Raw genomic sequence first — 21,018 nt, forward strand, 5'->3', positions numbered from 1 at the left:
AGAGCAGTCTCGGACCCTGCCCTAATGGAAATGCCACACATCCATAAGTCATATGGGACAAGATTCAGTCACTCCAGGATCTTAACCTAGCCTCCAACATTAACAGGACATGCTAGAGAGACATACGTCTCCCAGAGATTGCCACTCCTCTGGAACAAACTCACAGTTCACGTAAAACAGAACTCCTCAATGACCCTATTTAAGGGTAACTTAGACAACTGGATGGGAGACCATAAATTTGCCCTAGGGGTGTCAGCTGTGTCCCTCTTGAGTAAGGGCAGTCGGTGCTGACCATAGAATCGCACTGCAAATATAGACCGTACAACTTGATCAGTAAGGGAACAAAGGTATAACATAGCTAGGCTTATAAAGGACCTAGGGGCAATAGCCTAGTAACCGCCTATGAACCAGTGATAGACAAATGCCATTGAAAATGCGCTGCTGCAGTAAATGCTTGTTTTCACTTCTTGTCAAATGTTTTACTGCAAATTAATAATTTTCTGACATTCTTTTTACTAGAGTTTTTAGTGATAAGGTGTAATAAAGAAAATCATTGTGTCTGGCTCAGAACAACTGTTTTTTTTTCTATTCCAGCCTTGCATGTATATGTCACTCTTTTCATTACATTAAACGCCTTCTGGAAACAATATTTGTACATCGATTCTCTCACGGTACAATGCCACTTCGGAATATATTTAAGGTGAGAAGGATGTTCTTATTCCTTGTTTTAGAACTTTTGAAAACTAAGCTTTTTTTGATGTGTTATGTCAGATATGGTTTTGGTAACATGAGTAAAACTATAGCCTTATTGATTTTTGTGGAAAAATGGGTTGTTTTCTGTTTACATTCTGTATAGTTCTGTTTTCTGTGTTGCGTCAGGTTTTTATCTTTGAATGTGTTTTATTGTATGTGCTGAATATTCTTAAAACAAGCATGTATGCATGTGGGGCTTTGTGGGCCATTGTCATAGCTTATGTAGTGAAGCAGGCAGGATAGTTACATAAGTATACAAATATGTATGACAGACTATTGTAGCTTTCTATCCAAGAGGATGTTTAGTAAAGTTTCTCTTGACAGAATATTTGAATGGAATGGTTGTGCACTGACTTCCTTCTTCATTGGAAGCAGCTGTAAACCCCACTGGATCAAGATGCTGTAGTAGATAGAATATGTTGATCTCTGTGTTCCAACCATATGTGGAGTTGATGGCTGCAAATATGGGGATCAATGGAATATACTGTCATCAAGAGACTTGCAAATGTGGCTTTAATGGGATTTTTGTTTTTTTTGTCTTTTTTTCTCCTAACAGATTTGCTAGTTTTTCAGTTGAATTGAACAGTTGGCAGGTTGCATTGAAGGTGGGGAGGGGTTTTGAAATGATTTGTTGTGGTCTGTTTTTTTATTCACGGAGGCCTGGCATTTTAACAGGGGTGTACACTTTTTATATCCACTGTATATGTATTGGAATTATCTTAAGTCAACAGCTTTTCAAAGAACACAACAATAACAGCGTAGGATAAGGGAAATATTCTTAAATTACTTAGCTCTGTAACTGACTGACCTGGAACTGCCTTAATGCTAACGCAAGTCCTGAACTAACCTGGGTATCGGACCTCACATAAGAAACAAACTAGGGTTTAATATTGGCAGTTAGGCCACTTACATTCACAGGAATTACTAGTATAGACTTAAAAACTTTATGTAAAACAGATACAGACTTTAAAAAGAACTTAAAAACAGATCAGAAAATGAAAAATTGTCAGTTATCTTTGTTGCTGTATGTATTGGAACAACCACAAATCAAATTATTTTCAAAGGAACACAGTATTCACAGCTTAAGATGATGAGACTATTCTTAGACCTTGGCTCTGTAACTGACTGGCCTAGACCAGCACAAGTTGTGAACTATAAAAACAGAGAACAGGGTGCTAACCACATTCTCAAGAATACCACCTTATGTACGCAGGATTGAGCACTTTCATCTCTTCACATAACTAAAGACTTCGTCAGACGCAAAATTCATAAAGATGTGAACAAATGATCGCCCATTAGGTCTGATTATAGGAGCAAGAAGTTCAAAAACAAAACCCTTGGCTGTATTTATTAATAAAAAATTAAAGCAAGTATTTAAGGGTCAAATTCATATACTTAAGGATGTGTGACGTTTTTAGTTCTTAATGATTCCATATGACTGGTTATAGTTGACATTGCAAATTTCTAATGTTTTAGAGTTTTTAGATTTCAGATAGTGAATTAAATCATAGAGATGTTATGAATGTACATATTTGTATAGAATTGCATTAAAGTATAATTATTATTTTTTAAAGGTGATTTACTACCACCAAACATCTGGAGTAGCAGTGGGTGCAGATTGCACCCCGTTATATGCTATTATACTGGCAGCTTGGGAAAGGAAACTTGTATTTTTTTTTTCAATTTAAAAATAATTTGTATTACTATAATAGTTTTCTCAATTATAATTTTATTTTATGGAAGGGAAATTTTGGGCGAGTTAAACGATTTTTTGAAATATATTGAAACTTTTACTGCATTTTTAAAATTTACTTTGAAGTACAATTTTAAGAACATTAATTTTTTTAGATGTTATGATTTTTTAAGGGTATAAAATTGGAATGGTTTATAGCAAATGTTTTTATTAGAGACTTTTTCAAGCTGTTATTTACATTTTAAAAGTAATCATCCCTTTTCACAGAAACTAAATATTGTCAAAGGACAATGACTTTGTTTATCTAGACTAATTACAGACGACAACAGTTTTAGAAATGAAAACGAGAATTTTCACCTACAGAGGTTATTAAAATGTATGATGAAATTTTAGGAGTTAGACACTTAAGATGATAATTTTAGTATTACTGATATTAAGGAGATAGCTAATACACGTAGAATTAAAGTTTTAGTCCTACCATATGCATATGATTCTTATGAAAGTAGATTAACAGTTATAAGGAATTGGAAATTAGCATTTGGGGATGAACTTTAGTCTAAATTGGGGGGGGGTAAACTCATTTTATTATTTAAGAGAGAAAAATATGAAAAATTTTATAATTAATAATAGGAAGACTGGAGTGCAATCCATGGTTCTGTGGACTCTGCAAATATTTTGTATATATTCATGAAGGACCTTAAGTTATTGTGGTGGATTATGATAAATGCATTAGCTGTTAGGGGTATTATAAATATGAGGCAAGTGTGGTAGTGTATTTTGCCATGTGTTTGTCTTGCTTGAGTTTCTATGTGGGTGAAAACCAACTGAAATTTATGTAGCAGAATTGGAGCATTGTTAAATCATTTGGAAAAAGAAATCAGTACATTACATAAACATATTTTGCATTTAAGTCGCATGTTTTAATCTAGAAAAAGTAGATAGGAATTATAGGTGGGAAGCATGGGAATATCTATTATAATATAGAGAGCTGGTGTGGGATTTGAAATTGAATGACACAGGCTCCTCCTGGTCTAAATGATCCAATTTCAGTTTCAAGTGTATATAGATTGGGGTCTGCCAAATTATAATTAGTTGTCTCAGCAGAATGGAGGACAGCCACCGTCATCCCTCTGCACAAAGGTAGAGCATCCACCAACCCAGGCAGCTATAGGCCCATCAGCCTAACTAGCCTGATCTGCAAGGCCATGGAATACATTATCATGGACATTATAAACAAGGACATTGGTAACCTCCAAATGCTTGATCCCACAGAGTTTAATTTTGTCAGAGGGAGAATTGTGCCTGTTAAACTTGGTCGCCTTCTTCGAAACAGCCAACAAAGTCATGGATGAGGGCAAGACAGTGCACACCGCCTACCTTGACCTAGCCAAAGCCTTCGACACTGTTCCCCACTTAACCATAATGGATAAACTCTCCCAGCTAGGCATCAACCCATATGTTACCAGATGAGTAGCTAACTGGCTCACTGATAGAATCCACTCAGTCAAAATAGGGGAAGCCACCTTCAGTAGTAAACCTGTAACAAGTGGCGTACCCAAAGTATCGGTCTTGGGGCCTCTACTGTTTGGGATATACTTTTCTGAGGTGCAAGCCTGTGGCTGACCAAGTTTGCAGATGACTGCAAGGTGAACACTGTCATAAATTCCTCTAGTGATGTGAACATCCTCCAACAGATCCTTAACCAAACTAATGATAGGTGCCAGAAGCATGGCCTCAAACAAAATGCCAAGAAATGCATCATTATCCCTTTTGGGGAAAATGGTGTCTCCACTAATTATCACATTAATAACGTACTAAACACACAATCAGTCGTGAGGGACTTGGGCACCCAGGTTGATAGCAACCTGCCTTTTGACCACCATGTTGCCTCCTTGGTACGGAAGGCTTTCTACATGGCCCACCTCATAAGTAAGGGTATTTCATCCAGGAACAAGGAGGTCATAACATCCCCCTGTACTCCTCCCTTATCAGATCCATTATCGAGTATAACGTCCCCTTTGCATGAAAAGGGTTAGGGAATTTTTTTTTTCCCCCAGGGTTTAGGTTCTTTGAGGGGGTGAAAAATTATAATTTTTGGCCTTTTTTGGGGGGCCCGGGGGTTCCGTTTTTCTTTCGAAAAGGGGGCCGGGGCAAGGGGGAATTAAAACCCCAGTTTTTAAGGGCCCAAAAAAGGTTAAAAACCCGCCCCGGACGCCGGTTCTTTAGAGGTGTCGGTGGACCCGGTGGTTCCACGGAGGTTTTTTTGGAGTCCCAGGGGAGACTTTTTTGCAGGATGTGGCCTCTCAGGAGGCAGGTCAGGCTGAAGGGGCTTCTCAGGTTACTGTTCTCCCTCCCCCTAGGGTGGTTGGGCCCCTTCTCCTTCTGTTTCCAAGGCTTCTCCCAGAGGCAGGCCAGGTTTAGCTTCAGTTGGTGTCACTCCTAGTTCTTCAGGATCTGTGCCCAAGAAGCATATGCTTAAAATGGCAGAAGATTTGATTATTTTGATTAGAGGTTCTTTGCCCCCTCCTGATAAGAGGCCTAGGGTGGAACCTGAGTTGGGAGTTTTGAGCAGGCTTCAGATGTTTCAGAGTCTTGGCTGAAGACTTGCAGGAGTATTCTCCTTATTCTGATTCTGATGTGGATGATTCTACTCCTTCTGCTTCCCTCCCTTAGAATTTTTCATTTTCATTCCATGAGGGAGCATTTTAAGTGGGAAGGTCAGGACTTCTCTGATTCCAGGAAAAGGCTTAGGGAATTTTTGTTTTACCCCAGCATAGGCCTTTGGCTATACCTCCTGTTCTGGATGTTGTGGAAGATGTGTTTGCAGAGGCTTCTCTTAATCCTGATTCTTTGCCTCCTGCTCCTGTTAAACCGGATAGGTTTTAAAGGGTGCCTGAAGCTCAAAAAGTATCTTTTAAGAGTCCTAGGGCGGACCCAGAAACTGTTAGTCAGGGGCCAAAAGGGTGTTAAGGCTTCTGTTGTTAAAAACCCGGGTTCCTCCAGATAAAGAGGCCAGGGCTTTGGATAGATGGGGAAAGAAAGTCTATACTTCTTCCCCCTTTTAGCTATGAGGGCTTTGAATTGCCAGTTTCACATGTTGAAATACCAAAACTATCTACTTTCTCTTCTGGGGAAGGTTATTGAGTGTAAAGAGTTACAAGATTTGGTACATGTCTCTGAACAAGTGGGTAAGCATTTTTTGCAATGTGGTTTTGATGCTGTACAGGCCTCGTCTAGGGTGGCTGCCACTGGGTCAGTTTTTCCCAGGAGCCTGGTTTAAGGGATCAGAATTTATCTGACCATGTTAAGACAAGGATTTTAGATGCTCCTTTACAATCTGATGTGTTGTTTGGTTGACGTCTTGAGGGAGTCTTAAAGAAAATGGAAGACAAGGCTAAGTCTATGCAGACTCTTAAACATTTTTTGCAGGTGCAGCCCCCAAGTTTAGTAGAAATTGGCCTACCAAGGGGGGGGCTATCCTTCTTATGATTCCCAGTCTAGGGGTAGATCTGGGCGTGGTAGGGGCAGAGCTCAGGGCTTTTTCAGGCCTAGAACAGGGAGTTCACCTGCACAGTCTTGGGTGAGGGCGGGGGTCAGTCCTTTCGTAAACAGACCCAATGACCTACCTTTTCAGCTGCCAGAGCCTTCTCATCTGGCAGCACCTTTGGGAGGAAGGTTGGCACTTTTAAAAGGAAAATTGGAGTTTAATTACCCAAGACAGATGGGTATTGGATATCATACACCAAGGTTACAGGTTTTATTTCCATACCTTGCCTCCTTTCAAAGGCATGCCGGTTCCTCCTAAACAAAGAATAGAGGCTCACAAACAAATTTCTCTGCTGCTCCAAATAGGGGCCATAAAACCGGCCCCTTTGCCAGAAGTGGGCCTAGGATTTTATTCTCCCTGTTCCTAGTACCAAAGAAGGGGAACACGTGGAGACCAATTTTGGATTTATCTATCCTCAACACTTATCTGGACATTCCCAAGTTCAAAATTTTGGGCGTTACAACAGCTTTTACCTCTGCTGGGCAAAGATCACTGGATGGTAAACTCTGGATCTCAAGGAGGCTTACCTTCATGTTCCTATCAGGCTAAGTTGCAGGAAGTATCTTTTTTGGGCTGGGACTTCTCATTATCAGTTCTCTGCATTGCCCTTTGGCTTATCTACTGCCCCAGAGTTTTCCCACAAGGTTCTGGCTCCAGTGATAGCTTTCTTCAGGCTAAAAGGAATACAGATCTATCCTTATTTGGACGATTGCCTGATTCGGGCCCTAAAGGGAAAAGGACGAACTTCTTCATCATTTAATATGTGATAGCAGTGCTAAGATGCCTGGGGTATTCTGTAAACAAATAAAGTCCAGTCTAGTACCCTCTCAGGACATGTGCTTTCTGGGTGTGAGACTGAATACAGCATCCCAGATGGCCTTTTGACCCCGGACAAACAAAAGAATCTTTCTCTTTACTTCCATCAATTGTCTCATCAGTCCAGGCTGACTGCAAGTACAGTCCTTCAAGCCTTGGGGTTCATGGCATCTTGTATTCTGGTGCTTCCCAATGCCAAACTGCATATGAGGAAGCTACAATGGTATCTCAAAATGTATGGACACAGCACTGCCAAGATATGGACACTGTCATTCAGATAATACCTTGCATTCAAAAGGAATTTTTGTGGTGGGCTCAGGAATGTCACCTAAACAAGGGACTCTCTGTGCCCCGGGCCAGGGGAGTCAGATTCTAACGACAGATGCCTCAGACAAAGTTTGGGGGAGCTCATCTAAATGGAAAGTGGATACAAGACACGTGGCCTGCCAGACTTCAACATCTACATATCAACCTGAAGGAGATGTTAGCAGTGCAATTTGCATTAATAGCTTTCAAGGATTTACTTCTTCCAGGGCAGGTGTTGATTCTAACAGACAACACAACTGTCATGTGGTACATCAACAAGCAAGGGGGGAACACATTCTTATCCTCTATGCAGACAAGCAATGATTTTGTGGGAGACTGCTCTCAGTTTACAGCTAAATCTTCAGGCAAGGTTTCTGCCAGCACAGAACTCCTTAGCAGATGTGTTGAGCAGACAAATTATGGATCCCCCAGTGGAAATTGGATCCTCATGTATTTCAGAAATTGACAGTGTCATGGGGAACTCCAGACATAGATCTGTTCCCTTTTCCACTAAACCCAGCTGCCAAAGTTTTGCACAAAAAAGGGTTTTATCCCACAGCTTGGAAAGTGGATGCTCTTTCTTCAATTGGAGCAATCTTCATGTGTATGCCTTTCCACCTCTGCCTCTCCTCCCAAAGGTACTTTGAAGGTCAGACAGGACAAGCCAAAGATGATTTTAATAGCTCCAGATTGGCCTCGACAGCACTGGTACCCATTACTGAGAAGTCTGGTGGGGGCCTCCATGGCCTTTGCCTTGATTCCACACCTGCTGTCTCAGGAGAACAGTCATTTACTCAATGTCAAACTTCACTCCTTCACCTAACAGCCTGGCATATTCTGTTTTAAACCCTGGAGGGTCTCAGCTTCCACAACAAGTTTTGAATGTTATTTTGGAGGCCAGAAGGCCTAGTACAAGGAAAGTGTAAGATAAATGGAAGAGATTTTTTTTTTGGAGTGCAGCAAAGCTATTTGATGATTCTAAGCCTAATTGTTGTGTGCCTCTTCAATATCGTGCTGAGTTACTGGACAAAGGTTTGTCCTTCTCTTCTATTAAGGTTCATGCTGCAGCAATTTCTGCTCACTATGATTTGACCCACCATTGTTTTCTCATCCTTTGTTTAAGCAATTCCTTAGAGGGGCAAAGAATATAAGACCCCCCGGGGGCTCCTACTCCTGCTTGGGATCTCAATTTTGTGTTGGAGAAACTCACTCTACAACCTTTTGAGCCTGCAGCTACTGCTGAGTTGAAATATTTATCATGGAAGACTGCTTTTTGTTGGCCATTACCTCTGCAAAAAAGGGTTTCTGAATTACAGGCCCTTATGGCAGTTGAGCCTTTCTTAATTTTCCATAAGGATAGGGTATCTTTCGTACTAATCCTTCCTTTATGCCTAAAGTGGTTTCTAGTGTGGCTTTAAACCAAACTATTCATTTGCCCTTTTTTGCAAACCCCAAAATAAAGGGGAAAAGATTTTGCACACTTTGGGTATACACAGGCAGTTGGGTATTATTTGCGCAGAACTAAAGGGTTCAGGCAGTCTCAGCAGTTATTTGTTTCTTTTGCTTTGAGTTCTCAGGGCAAGCCTGTGTCAAAACAAACTATTTCTAAGTGGATTGGGTTTTGCATTGCTTTCTGTTATTCCCATCATGGCAAGGAGATTCCAGCTGGGATTAGGCCTCATTCCACTAGGGCTACTGCCACTTCCCGCTTTTTAAGGGGGGGGCAACTAAAGATATTTTGGAGGCAGCTACTTGGAGTTCAGTGCATACTTTTCCTAAACATTATCACCCTCCCCCTTTCTCTTAAACTAGGGCTGGTTTTTCCCCCGCTGTTTTTCCGGGCATTTTTGCAGCCCCTGCTTCTTTATAGTTGTGCCATCCTCCCTTACCTCTGCTTTGGGATTCTACCCAAGTGTAAGGACTGCAGCAATGTGAGATGAAGAACATAGTACAGTTTTGTACCTACCATAAATGTAGATGTTCAAGATCCACATTGCTGCAGTCCCCCCCCCTTTCCCCCCTGTAGTTAAGGGGTTTTGTGGGGTTTGGGGGGTAAATATTTGTGTATATTGTATATATTGTACATATTATTAGTGAGGGTTTTTTTGGGGGGGGGGGTTTTTTGGGGGGGGGTTTTGATTTCTTTTTGGGTCTTTTGGGGCACGGGGCCCCAAGGAAAAAAAATGAGGAAAATTGGGCGCCTCAAAGGATTTGTACCCTGGGCCCTGAAAAATTTTTTTTTTTAAATTTTAAGGACCTTATTTTTTTGGGTTTTTTGGGGGAACCGAGGGAAAAATTAACCCCAAATGTGGATGAGCCAAAGTGGTCTTGCTTAATTTTATGGGGGGTAAAAAACTGAAAAATTTGTTTGGGGCTTGAAATATTTTGGGTAATTAAAAATTTTTGAAAGGAACCTTTAAATTATTTTTTTAAATTTTGAAAAAAAAGGAATTTAGGTGGGAAAAGGGGTATTATTTTAAAAATGAGACGGTTTGAAAAGTTTCCAGGTTTGGGCTTGCCTTTAGTTTCAAGTGGGGGAAAAACTGAAATTTAAATTTGTTGGAGAATTTTTAAAAATCATTTGGAAAAGGGGGAAACCAAACATTACCCCTAAACATATTTTTAAATGGAATATTTAATTTATGGTTTTAAACTGGAAAAAGATAAGGAATTTTGGGGGGAAAATTTTGGGAATTTCCCTTTTTAAAAGAAAAACTGGTGGGTTTAAAGAATGCACGGCCCCCTTCCTGGCCAAAGTTTCCCCTTTCCCCCTTTCCCAAAAAATAAATTGGGGTCCCTTTTTCCAAATTTTAATTAGTTGTCCCCCAGCAAAATAAGGGGAAACCACCAATCCCCCCCGGGAAAAAGGGTTTTGGGGGTCCACCAAACCCAGGGCAAACCTTGGCCCAATTTTAAGCCTAAACTGCCTAAAACCCCAAAGGATGGAAATTTAACAGGGCCTTAAAAACAAGGGAATTTGGAAACCTCCCAAAGGAAAACCCCCAAAAAGTTTAAATTTTTGGGAAAAATTTTTCCTTTTAAATTTCCCTTTTTAAAACCCAAAAAAGTCAGGTGAGGGACGGGCACCCATTGATAGCCAAAACCTGTTTTCCACCTTTGGGCCTAATGGAAAACCTTTTTTTCTGGCCCAAACCCATAAAAGGGTAATTTCACCAAGGGAACCCCCAAAATCAAAATTCCCCCTTTTATCAGTTTCCCCCCCCAAAAAAAATTAAATTTTTGGTAATAAACGTTTTCCCTTTGGCATTGTTTTCCCTTTGGGGCCAAAACACCCAAAAAAGCCAAAAAACCAATTTTGGGGAAAGGGAAAAAAAAAACCACAAGGGAAAGGTTTCCCCTTTTAAACCCCCCGGGGGAAAATCCCCCAAAAAGGGTTTTTCCCTCCATGGCCAAAAACAGCCTGTATAGGACTGGATAACATCCCAGGCTGCCTGCTAAATGGGCTAAAACAGGACCTAGTGGAACCACTTGTCACTGTCTTCAGCCACAGTCTAAGTACTGGCTTTGTCTTAGCAGAGTGGAAAACAGCAACAGTAATTCCCTTGGACAAAGGGAGGTCCATCAACTGACCCTGGGAACTATAGACTTATAAGACTAACCAGCCTTATCTGAAAGACCATGGAGAGAATCATCATTTACCTTATCAGCAAAGACATGGGTGACCTTCCAACTCTTGACCCGACCAATTTGGCTTTGTTAAGGATAGATCATGCTTATTAAACCCAGTAGACTTTTTCGAGAATGTCACCAAAGCCCTGGATGAAGGCAGAACAGTACATACAGCCTATCTTGACTTAGCCAAGGCTTTTGACACAATTCCCTATTCAGGCATCATTGAAAAACTCACCCAGATGGGAATTAACCCATATGTCAATAGATGGGGAGCCAACTGGCTCACCGACAGAACCCATACAGTCAAAGTTGGGAATTTCACGTCTACCAGCAGACCAGTTACCAGTGGTGTACCACAGAGATCTGTGCTAGGCCCCCTACTGTTTGGAGTCTATGTATCAGAAGTCCAGGTGAAAATAGATGGCCTGTGGCTTGCCAAGTTTGCCAATGACTGCAAACTGGGTGTAGTCACAGAGTTCCCCAGCAATGCTGACATACTAGAAAAAATGCTTACACAGACAAATGATTGGTCCCAAAGCTTCAGACGTTAACTAAACGCAAAAAAAGTCGTATCCCTTTCAGCAAAGGGGAAGTCCCCGCAAATTGCATTATTAACAGTACCCCCCTTAGCTCAAACCCTGTGGTGAGAGATTTAGGAACACAGGTTGATAGCAACCTTAACTTCGATCACCATGTGTCCACAATGGAAAGGAAGGCTTTCTGTGTTGCACATCTCATAAATAAGAGCATCACAACTCCACTGTACTCATCCCTCATCAGACCACTAACGGAGTACTGTTTTACCTTCTGTCTGTACCTCACCAGACACCTGCAACAGCTGGAGAGATCTTAGAGGTTTCACACCAAGAAAACTCAGGACCTTCAACACGTGACATACATGGACACACTGAAAGCCCCGTCATTATACTTTGTCTTATAAGCTGCTTAGAGGAGACTTGTGCCTGGCCAACAGAGCAGTCTCGGACCCTGCCCTAATGGAAATGCCACACATACATAAGTCATATGGGACAAGATTCAGTCACTCCAGGATCTTAACCTAGCCTCCGACATTAACAGGATATGCTAGAGAGACATATGTCTCCCAGAGATTGCCACTCCTCTGGAATAAACTCACAATTCACGTAAAACAGAACTCCTCAATGACCCTATTTAAGGGTAACTTGGACAACTGGATGGGAGACCATAAATTTGCCCCGGGGGTGTCAGCTGTATCCCTCTTGAATAAGGGCAGTCGGTGCTGATCATAGAATCGCACTGCAAATATAGACCGTACAACTTGATCGGTAAGGGAACAAAGGTATAACATAGCTAGGCTTATAAAGGACCTAGGGGCAATAGCCTAGTAACCGCCTATGAACCAGTGATAGACAAATGCCATTGAAGATGCACTGCTGCAGTAAATGCTTGTTTTCACTTCTTGTCAAATGTTTTACTGCAAATTAATAATTTTCTGACATTCTTTTTACTAGAGTTTTTAGTGATAAGGTGTAATAAAGAAAATCATTGTGTCTGGCTCAGAACAACTGTTTTTTTTTCTATTCCAGCCTTGCATGTATATGTCACTCTTTTCATTACATTAAACGCCTTCTGGAAACAATATTTGTACATCGATTCTCTCATGGTACAATGCCACTTCGGAATATATTTAAGGTGAGAAGGATGTTCTTATTCATTGTTTTAGAACTTTTGAAAACTAACCTTTTTTTGATGTGTTATGTCAGATATGGTTTTGGCAACATGAGCAAAACTATAGCCTTATTGATTTTTGTGGAAAAATGGGTTGTTTTCTGTTTACATTCTGTATAGTTCTGTTTTCTGTGTTGCGTCAGGTTTTTATCTTTGAATGTGTTTTATTGTATGTGCTGAATATTCTTAAAACAAGCATGTATGCATGTGGGGCTTTGTGGGCCATTGTCATAGCTTCTGTAGTGAAGCAGGCAGGATAGTTACATAAGTATACAAATATGAATGACAGACTATTGTAGCTCTCTATCCAAAAGGATGTTTAGTAAAGTTTCTCTTGACCGAATAATTTGAATGGAATGGTTGTGCACTGACTTCCTTCTTCATTGGAAGCAGCTGTAAACCCCACTGGATCCAGATGCTGTAGTAGATAGAATATGTTGATCTCTGTGTTCCAACCATATGTGGAGTTCAGACCAGATGGCTGCATATATGAGGATCACTGGAATATACTGTCATCAAGAGATTTGCAAATGTGGCTTTAATGGGATTTTTTTTTTTTTTTGTCTTTTTTCTCCTAACAGATTTGCTAGTTTTTCAGTTGAATTGAACAGTTGGCAGGTTGCATTGAAGGTAGGGAGGGGTTTTGAAGTGATTTGTTGTGGTCTGTTTTTTTATTGACGGAGGCCTGGCATTTTAACAGCTGTGTACACTTTTTATATCCACTGTATATGTATTGGAATTATCTTAAGTCAACAGCTTTTCAAAGAACACAACAATAACGTAGGATAAGGGAAATATTCTTAAATTACTTAGCTCTGTAACTGACTGACCTGGAACTGCCTTAATGCTAACACAAGTTCTGAACTAACCTGGGTATCGGACCTCACATAAGAAACAAACTAGGGTTTAATATTGGCAGTTAGGCCACTTACATTCACAGGAATTACTAGTATAGACTTAAAAACTTTATGTAAAACAGATACAGACTTTAAAAAGAACTTAAAAACAGATCAGAAAATGAAAAATTGTCAGTTATCTTTGTTGCTGTATGTATTGGAACAATCACAAATCAAATTATTTTCAAAGGAACACAGTATTCACAGCTTAAGATGATGAGACTATTCTTAGACCTCGGCTCTGTAACTGACTGGCCGAGACCAGCACAAGTTGTGAACTATAAAAACAGAGAACAGGGTGCTAACCACATTCTCAAGAATACCACCTTAAGTACACAGGATTAAGCACTTTCATCTCTTCACATAACTAAAGACTTCGTCAGACGCAAAATTCATAAAGATTTGAACAAATGATCGCCCATTAGGTCCGATTATAGGAGCAAGAAGTTCAAAAACAAAACCCTTGGCTGTATTTATTAATAAAAAATTAAAGCAAGTATTTAAGGGTCAAATTCATATACTTAAGGATGTGTGACGTTTTTAGTTCTTAATGATTCCATATGACTGGTTATAGTTGACATTGCAAATTTCTAATGTTTTAGAGTTTTTAGATTTCAGATAGTGAATTAAATCATAGAGATGTTATGAATGTACATATTTGTATAGAATTGCATTAAAGTATAATTATTATTTTTTAAAGGTGATTTACTACCACCAAACATCTGGAGTAGCAATGGGTGCAGATTGCACCCCGTTATATGCTATTATACTGGCAGCTTGGGAAAGGAAACTTGTATTTTTTTTTTCAGTTTAAAAATAATTTGTATTACTATAATAGTTTTCTCAATTATAATTTTATTTTATGGAAGGGAAATTTTGGGCGAGTTAAACGATTTTTTGAAATATATTGAAACCTTTACTGCATTTTTAAAATTTACTTTGAAGTACAATTTTAAGAACATTAATTTTTTAGATGCTATGATTTTTTAAGGGTATAAAATCGGAATGGTTTATAGCAAATGTTTTTATTAGAGACTTTTTCAAGCTGTTATTTACATTTTAAAAGTAATCATCCCTTTTCACAGAAACTAAATATTGTCAAAGGACAATGACTTTGTTTATTTAGACTAATTACAGACGACAACAGTTTTAGAAATGAAAGCGAGAATTTTCACCTACAGAGTTTATTAAAATGTATGATGAAATTTTAGGAGTTAGACACTTAAGATGATAATTTTAGTATTACTGATATTAAGGAGCTAGCTAATACAAGTAGAATTAAAGTTTTAGTCCTACCATATGCATATGATTCTTATGAAAGTAGATTAATAGTTATAAGGAATTGGGCATTAGCATTTGGAGACGAACTTTAGTCTAAATTGGGGGGGGGGGGTAAACTCATTTTATTATTTAAGAGAGAAAAATATGAAAGAAATTTTAAAATTAATATAGTAGGAAGACGAGTGCAATCCATGGTTCTGTGGACTCTGCAAATATTTTGTATATATTCATGAAGGACCTTAAGTTATTGTGGTGGATTATGATAAATGCATTAGCTGTTAGGGGTATTATAAATATGAGACAAGTGTGGTAGTGTATTTTGCCATGTGTTTGTCTTGCTTGAGTTTCTATGTGGGAGAAAACCAACTGAAATTTATGTAGCAGAATTGGAGCATTGTTAAATCATTTGGAAAAAGAAATCAGTACATTACATAAACATATTTTGAAATGTAATGCATTTAAGTCTCATGTTTTAATCTAGAAAAAGTATATAGGAATTATAGGTGGGAAGCATGGGAATATCTATTATAATATAGAGAGCTGGTGTGGCATTTGAAATTGAATGACACAGGCTCCTCCTGGTCTAAATGATCCAATTTCAGTTTCAAGTGTATATAGATTGGGGTCTGCCAAATTATAATTAGTTGTCTCAGCAGAATGAAGGACAGCCACCGTCATCCCTCTGCACAAAGGTGGAGCATCCACCAACCCAGGCAGCTATAGGCCCATCAGCCTAACTAGCCTGATCTGCAAGGCCATGGAATATATTATCATGGACCTTATAAACAAGGACATTGGTAACCTCCAAACGCTTGATCCCACAGAGTTTAATTTTGTCAGAGGGAGATTGTGCCTGTTAAACTTGGTCGCTTTCTTCGAAACAGCCAACAAAGTCATGGATGAGGTTAAGACAGTGCACACCGCCTACCTTGACCTAGCCAAAGCCTTCGACACTGTTCCCCACTTGGCCATAATGGATAAACTCTCCCAGCTAGGCATCAACCCATATGTTACCAGATGAGTAGCTAACTGGCTCACTGATAGAATCCACTCAGTCAAAATAGGGGAAGCCACCTTTAGTAGTAAACATGTAACAAGTGGCGTACCCAAAGTATCGGTCTTGGGGCCTCTACTGTTTGGGATATACTTTTCTGAGGTGCAAGCCTGTGGCTGACCAAGTTTGCAGATGACTGCAAGGTGAACACTGTCATAAATTCCTCTAGTGATGTGAACATCCTCCAACAGATCCTTAACCAAACTAATGATAGGTGCCAGAAGCATGGCCTCAAAAGAAATGCCAAGAAATGCATCATTATCCCTTTTGGGGAAAATGGTGTCTCCATTAATTATCACATTAATAACGTACTAAACACACAATCAGTCGTGAGGGACTTGGGCACCCAGGTTGATAGCAACCTGTCTTTTGACCACCATGTTGCCTCCTTGGTACGGAAGGCTTTCTACATGGCCCACCTCATAAGTAAGGGTATTTCATCCAGGAACAAGGAGGTCATAACATTCCCCTGTACTCCTCCCTTATCAGATCCATTATCGAGTATAACGTCCCCTTTGGCATGTACCTTGTCAAGCACATGCAGCAGTTGGAGAGACCACAGAGGTTCCTGACCAGGAAAATCCAGGGTCTCAAACACCTATCCTGTACAGCTAGGCTGAAAGCCCTGTCTCTCTACTCAGTCTCGTACAGACTGCTCAGAGGTGACCTCTGTATGGCATACAAGGCCGTCTCAGACTCTGCCTTTATGGAGTTGCTGCACATCCATAAGTCAAGCTCCACTCGCGCAACCCGCATACGAGGTCTCAACCTGGTCAGCGACATTAATAGAACTTGTTGGCGGGATAGATTTGTGTCCCAATGACTCCCCTGTCTGTGGAATAGACTTCCTCTCCATGTCAAACAGAGTACCTCAATAGCCCTCTTTAAGAGGAACCTGGACAACTGGATGGGAAACAGAAAATACACCCCTAGGATCCCACCTGTGTCCCTGCTGGACAATGAAAACAGGTGCTGACTTTGTGGGAACATGGGTGAAATTCTTGGCTAGGCTTATAAGGGCCTCCAGGCCAATAGCCTAGTATTGTCCTATGAACCTAAGGAAATCTTTAGAGACCTTATGGTCTTTGGCTCTAAAAATGGACTTTCTGTTATACCACTATCAAGTCACAATGTTTTTGAGTGCCTTTATTCACTTATTTCATATGTAGTACATGATCATTGTGACAGTCGGTTCATTTTTAGATTACGAAATTTCTCACTGCCCTCTTGAGATTACACTGCCCCTTTGTGGTGGCATTGTCTCCTGCAGTGAGTCAGAAGTTGGCACTGGTTAAATTTATTGAACAATATGAATTTTTTTTTTTTATTACCATGATTACATATTTTTCCCACTGGTTGTCATTTCTACCATTTTAGTCTTTTCTGGTTTTGTGGGGTCATATTACTTGTATCCTAAGTTTTAGATTTAGTTAGTTGTGGTTTATATATTAATTTGTTGACTTGATATTTATTTTAGTTTAAATGGGTAAGTGAACTGGTCTAGGAACTCTTTTCAGTCACCTCCTGAGCCAAAGTAATACAGTTCTGATATAAAAAACTAAAATAGATCAAGAAAAATAAAATTTGGTTGAAAATGAAAAGATGTCACATTAATCAAAGCATAGAATTGTTATATACTAACAGTATTGCAGCATGTCTTGTTTACCATGTTCATTTCTGAAAAATAACCTAGGAAGCGCTCATGCTTCTTATTGTATTTCCAAGATACATAATTGCACATAATTATAATAAAGGGGCAGTGCTTCTTGACAGATAATGTTCATTTTTTTTTTTTTTTTTGTGCACAGGAGCAAGTCACCTTGCCCCCCCCCCCTCCAAGTACTTACATACACTAAACTCCAAGATTTACATACACTAAACTCCAAGATTGTCATTCTTCAGAGTTGTTTTCAAATGTTCTGTATTATTGTTCTGAGACTTCCACTTACGGGAGTAGGAATTTAATTGTTACCCAGTGCTCAGTATGTCAGACTTCTGCTGGAAGATAATACAAAACAGCAGACTCTAATTGGGAAAGATGTTCAGTAAAAATTGAATTTCTTTGTGAGCTTTTCAGTCCAGCAGAAGTCACAGAGACCATAGTGTATTGCTGTCTTGCCACTTGACAAAGAGTCTTAAGCTTTAAGCAGGATGTTCTCCTTTCCAATTTTGAGACTTGGTTAGGTCCTTCAACCATTTTTCTTGCCTCTCAGTAATGTAAAATTTAGTCCCACATGCCAAGTAGTTAAACAAAAGTAAAATCCCTAAAGTAATCCATGTCTGTTGACAATGGGGGAAAGTGCTGATTACAAAGAGGTAACATGAGTTTGATTAGTGGTTTGGGAGAAGTTGGAAATGGTATCAGGGAAGGACAGGTACGATGAGGTGTAGCCTGTCTTCAGGGACAGGGGTGGTAACCTTGTTTCTAGACATGCTCACTGTAGATGAATCTTAATTGAGGATCAGGGGGGGAGTGTCTGCAAGAGGTGGGGATATGTATATGTGAGCATAAATTGCTTAGTCCATTGCATGCTTAACTCATAGATATTTGGAACATACACAGGCAGATGGTAGGACTTAGTACAAAAAAAAAGATCCCCTAACATGCAGATGGCTGTCCCTCCTGATACTCACAATGCTTACCCATGGAATGAATGGGCTCTAAGGCTGTTGCCTAGGGAGAAGAGGGATTCAGTGTATGACTAGGATGGGGGTTTACTGTTCATTGAGGGGGAACCTTGCTAAAAACAGGACAAAAAATTTAATTTCCTAAAATATATGGTGTCTTTTAATTTAAAAATATATTTTCATTAAGGAAATCCAGTGGCACAGACATGCAGCCAAAGCTTGCTTAAGCTTGGATCCTACGGCCAGGAATCCTTTAACAGTTGCTTATGTAGTGAAGAGTTGCTGTTGTCTTGGAAATGACTTTTTACTCCAAGGATCACATGGAAATTTTCTGACTGTTAGAAAGCATGGGCCTGAGAAATTTTTGGGCTGAGTACTGAATTAGGAAGTTAACACTGGAAAGTGTGATAGTTAATTCAGGAAGTTTGTCATGTCTTAGCCCAGAATACATTGTGTGTTCTCTGTTAAAATTGCAAGCAAATACAGAATGTAGAAGGCACATATAAATTCAGACACCTTTTAGTACTGAAGCATAAGTCGCACTGTGTCTCATTTGTTAAAGGTGACTCCTGTGGGTTGAACCTGTCCTAGGCCTGAGTATTATTTTAAAAGCAGAGAAGGTAGCACATTTGTCGCACCCCATTGTGTGCATATTACACTTTGTAATCTCTACTGTACCATATATTTTGTGTAGTTACCTTGAACAGGTAAAACACAGTGATCTGCTCACTTTTAAAAGTCTTTCTACAAAGTAGTGCAGAAGCTGCCTGTGGTGATGATGATTACCGTATTAGTTAAAAGAAGTATTTTTCAATGAAGAAGTTTGTTGTTGTATTTTATCTGGCAAGTTCATGTTTTTTGCTGCAGAAGGAGAGAAACTGAAAAAAAAAAAAACACTACATACAAGAAAAAAGGTAAGTGGACGTGGAGCTCATTTTTCATAATCTGTCACAAGGGGAGCCTAAGAGACTAAGACACAAACAAGTGATGCAGTGAACAATAAAAGTAGAAAGGTGAATAATGTGTAATGAGAAAATGCCACTAGAGTTTCCAACCCTGCTCAGTTTGGCATAGTCTGTGGCCTCACGGCATAAACTCGCATTAGAAGAAAGGAACAACAGGATTCAGTAATTATCCTGCTATGCTAATTATTTCTAGATGTTACAGACTAAGGACTTTATATGTTCATAGGAGGTTAGTAGGCTAATGGCCATGTGACGTTTACAAGCCTAGCCATATAAAAACCCCTGTACCCGAAGTGACCATAGTTAGAAGGTCATTGCAGGAATCACAATAATTTTGCAGAGATATTTATAATTACATGTGGCACGGCAGAATATAAAGATTCAGAGACGGCTCCAGCATTAGGCAAATCGGGTAGCTGTCAGGACCCATATTGGCTGGGGGGGGGGGGGTCAGCTTTGCTATAACAAAAAAAAAAAGCTGTAAATAAAAAAATAAATAAATAAATGCAGTGTTAGGACCTTATAGGAGAACTTCATAAGGACTGCAAGCAACAAGCCCAGCATTAGGACCTCACAAGAGAACTTCAAGAACAGCAAGCACAGAAACACCAGTGTTGGGGCACTAGAAAAGTTCCATAAGGATGACAAGCATAGAATCTTTAGAAAACTGTAGGAGATCAAAACTATTTGGGAGGTTTCCAGCGTTTAGCTCTTAAACTGAAGTCTAAGCAAACAGATACAGGCACCCAGAGCCATAATTTACAGTGTGTAGGAGATCTGTCAACAAATGAGTTGAACGCCCTTCAGCTCTCAGAGTTTACTTTCAACAAAACATCCACTGCTGGCTTAAAAGGAGGAGGCTGATAGTTCGATAAATACACCAAGAAAAATGTTCTACACAAATCATACTTTTCAACTTTCTGTGAAAGTTTGTAATGTCCAGATTTTTGTCTCATTTTTTGGTCTGTTCCTCATAAAATTTGTACACAGGTGTATATGAACTGATTTGATTATTTCAGGTTTTCTTCTGGCTTTTTCTGGGTAAATAAAATGACAAGGAAAGTTAAGGATGTCATTTGTATTTTAGCTTAGGTGAAAGCAATTGAAGGTCACTATTACCTTATCAGAGGTTTTGGGTTTGAGTCACAGGTTGTGACCCTTGTGGCTGAAGAACAGTCCCTTGTCAAGCAGAAGGGAAACTGAGTGTGATAAGACAAGTAGACTGATGTAGCTTTGATATTCCCAGTCTCTTTCACATTTAACATGATGATGTAGTAATACTGTTATATTATTTTTGATGCAAGCTCCGTTCCAGTGAGTGTACAGCTGCAATTACAGCAAAAGGGTATGTGTTTGATGCCCCAGTTAGAGTCACTGTCTAGTTTAGTGACTTTGCTCAGAGTGAAACCCTGAAACTTAATTGTTAGCAGGCAAGTGCATTGAACCTCCACTCCAACTGCTAGGTCTCGTTTAATTTATTTATTGTAAATCACTAAGGATTACAGTCTATCAGTATCATTCATAGAGTTTTTTTATTGTTGTGTTCAGTGTCAGTGGTGCAACAGGTAGCACACTTGCTTGTGGTGCAGAAGGTTGCGGGTTCTCTTCTCACACTTGGTAGATCAATTGTTGACACTACTGTGCAGAGTTGGGTGGGGGGCTTGTGTTGCACACCTGAGTGTTTCATCTTTTGGATGAGATTCTTTGTAACTATGAATCTGTTGTCAGTTTGCCAGCCA

The 21,018-nt window shown here is 39.7% G+C and overlaps 1 protein-coding gene across 1 annotated transcript in view; it reads left to right on the forward strand.

Moving 5' to 3' along the window:
• TECR (trans-2,3-enoyl-CoA reductase) overlaps positions 1-21,018 on the forward strand; it is a 722,978-nt gene that overhangs the window by 385,996 nt on the left and 315,964 nt on the right. The window contains exon 6 of the mRNA XM_044084549.1: positions 595-700. Within this exon, the coding sequence (XP_043940484.1) occupies positions 595-700 (106 nt within the window). The remainder of the gene's footprint in view (positions 1-594; positions 701-21,018) is intronic.

This window comes from Protopterus annectens, chromosome 9.part0 (assembly GCF_019279795.1).
Source record: "Protopterus annectens isolate FY-2018-M chromosome 9.part0, PAN1.0, whole genome shotgun sequence".
Taxonomy (NCBI): domain Eukaryota; kingdom Metazoa; phylum Chordata; order Ceratodontiformes; family Protopteridae; genus Protopterus; species Protopterus annectens.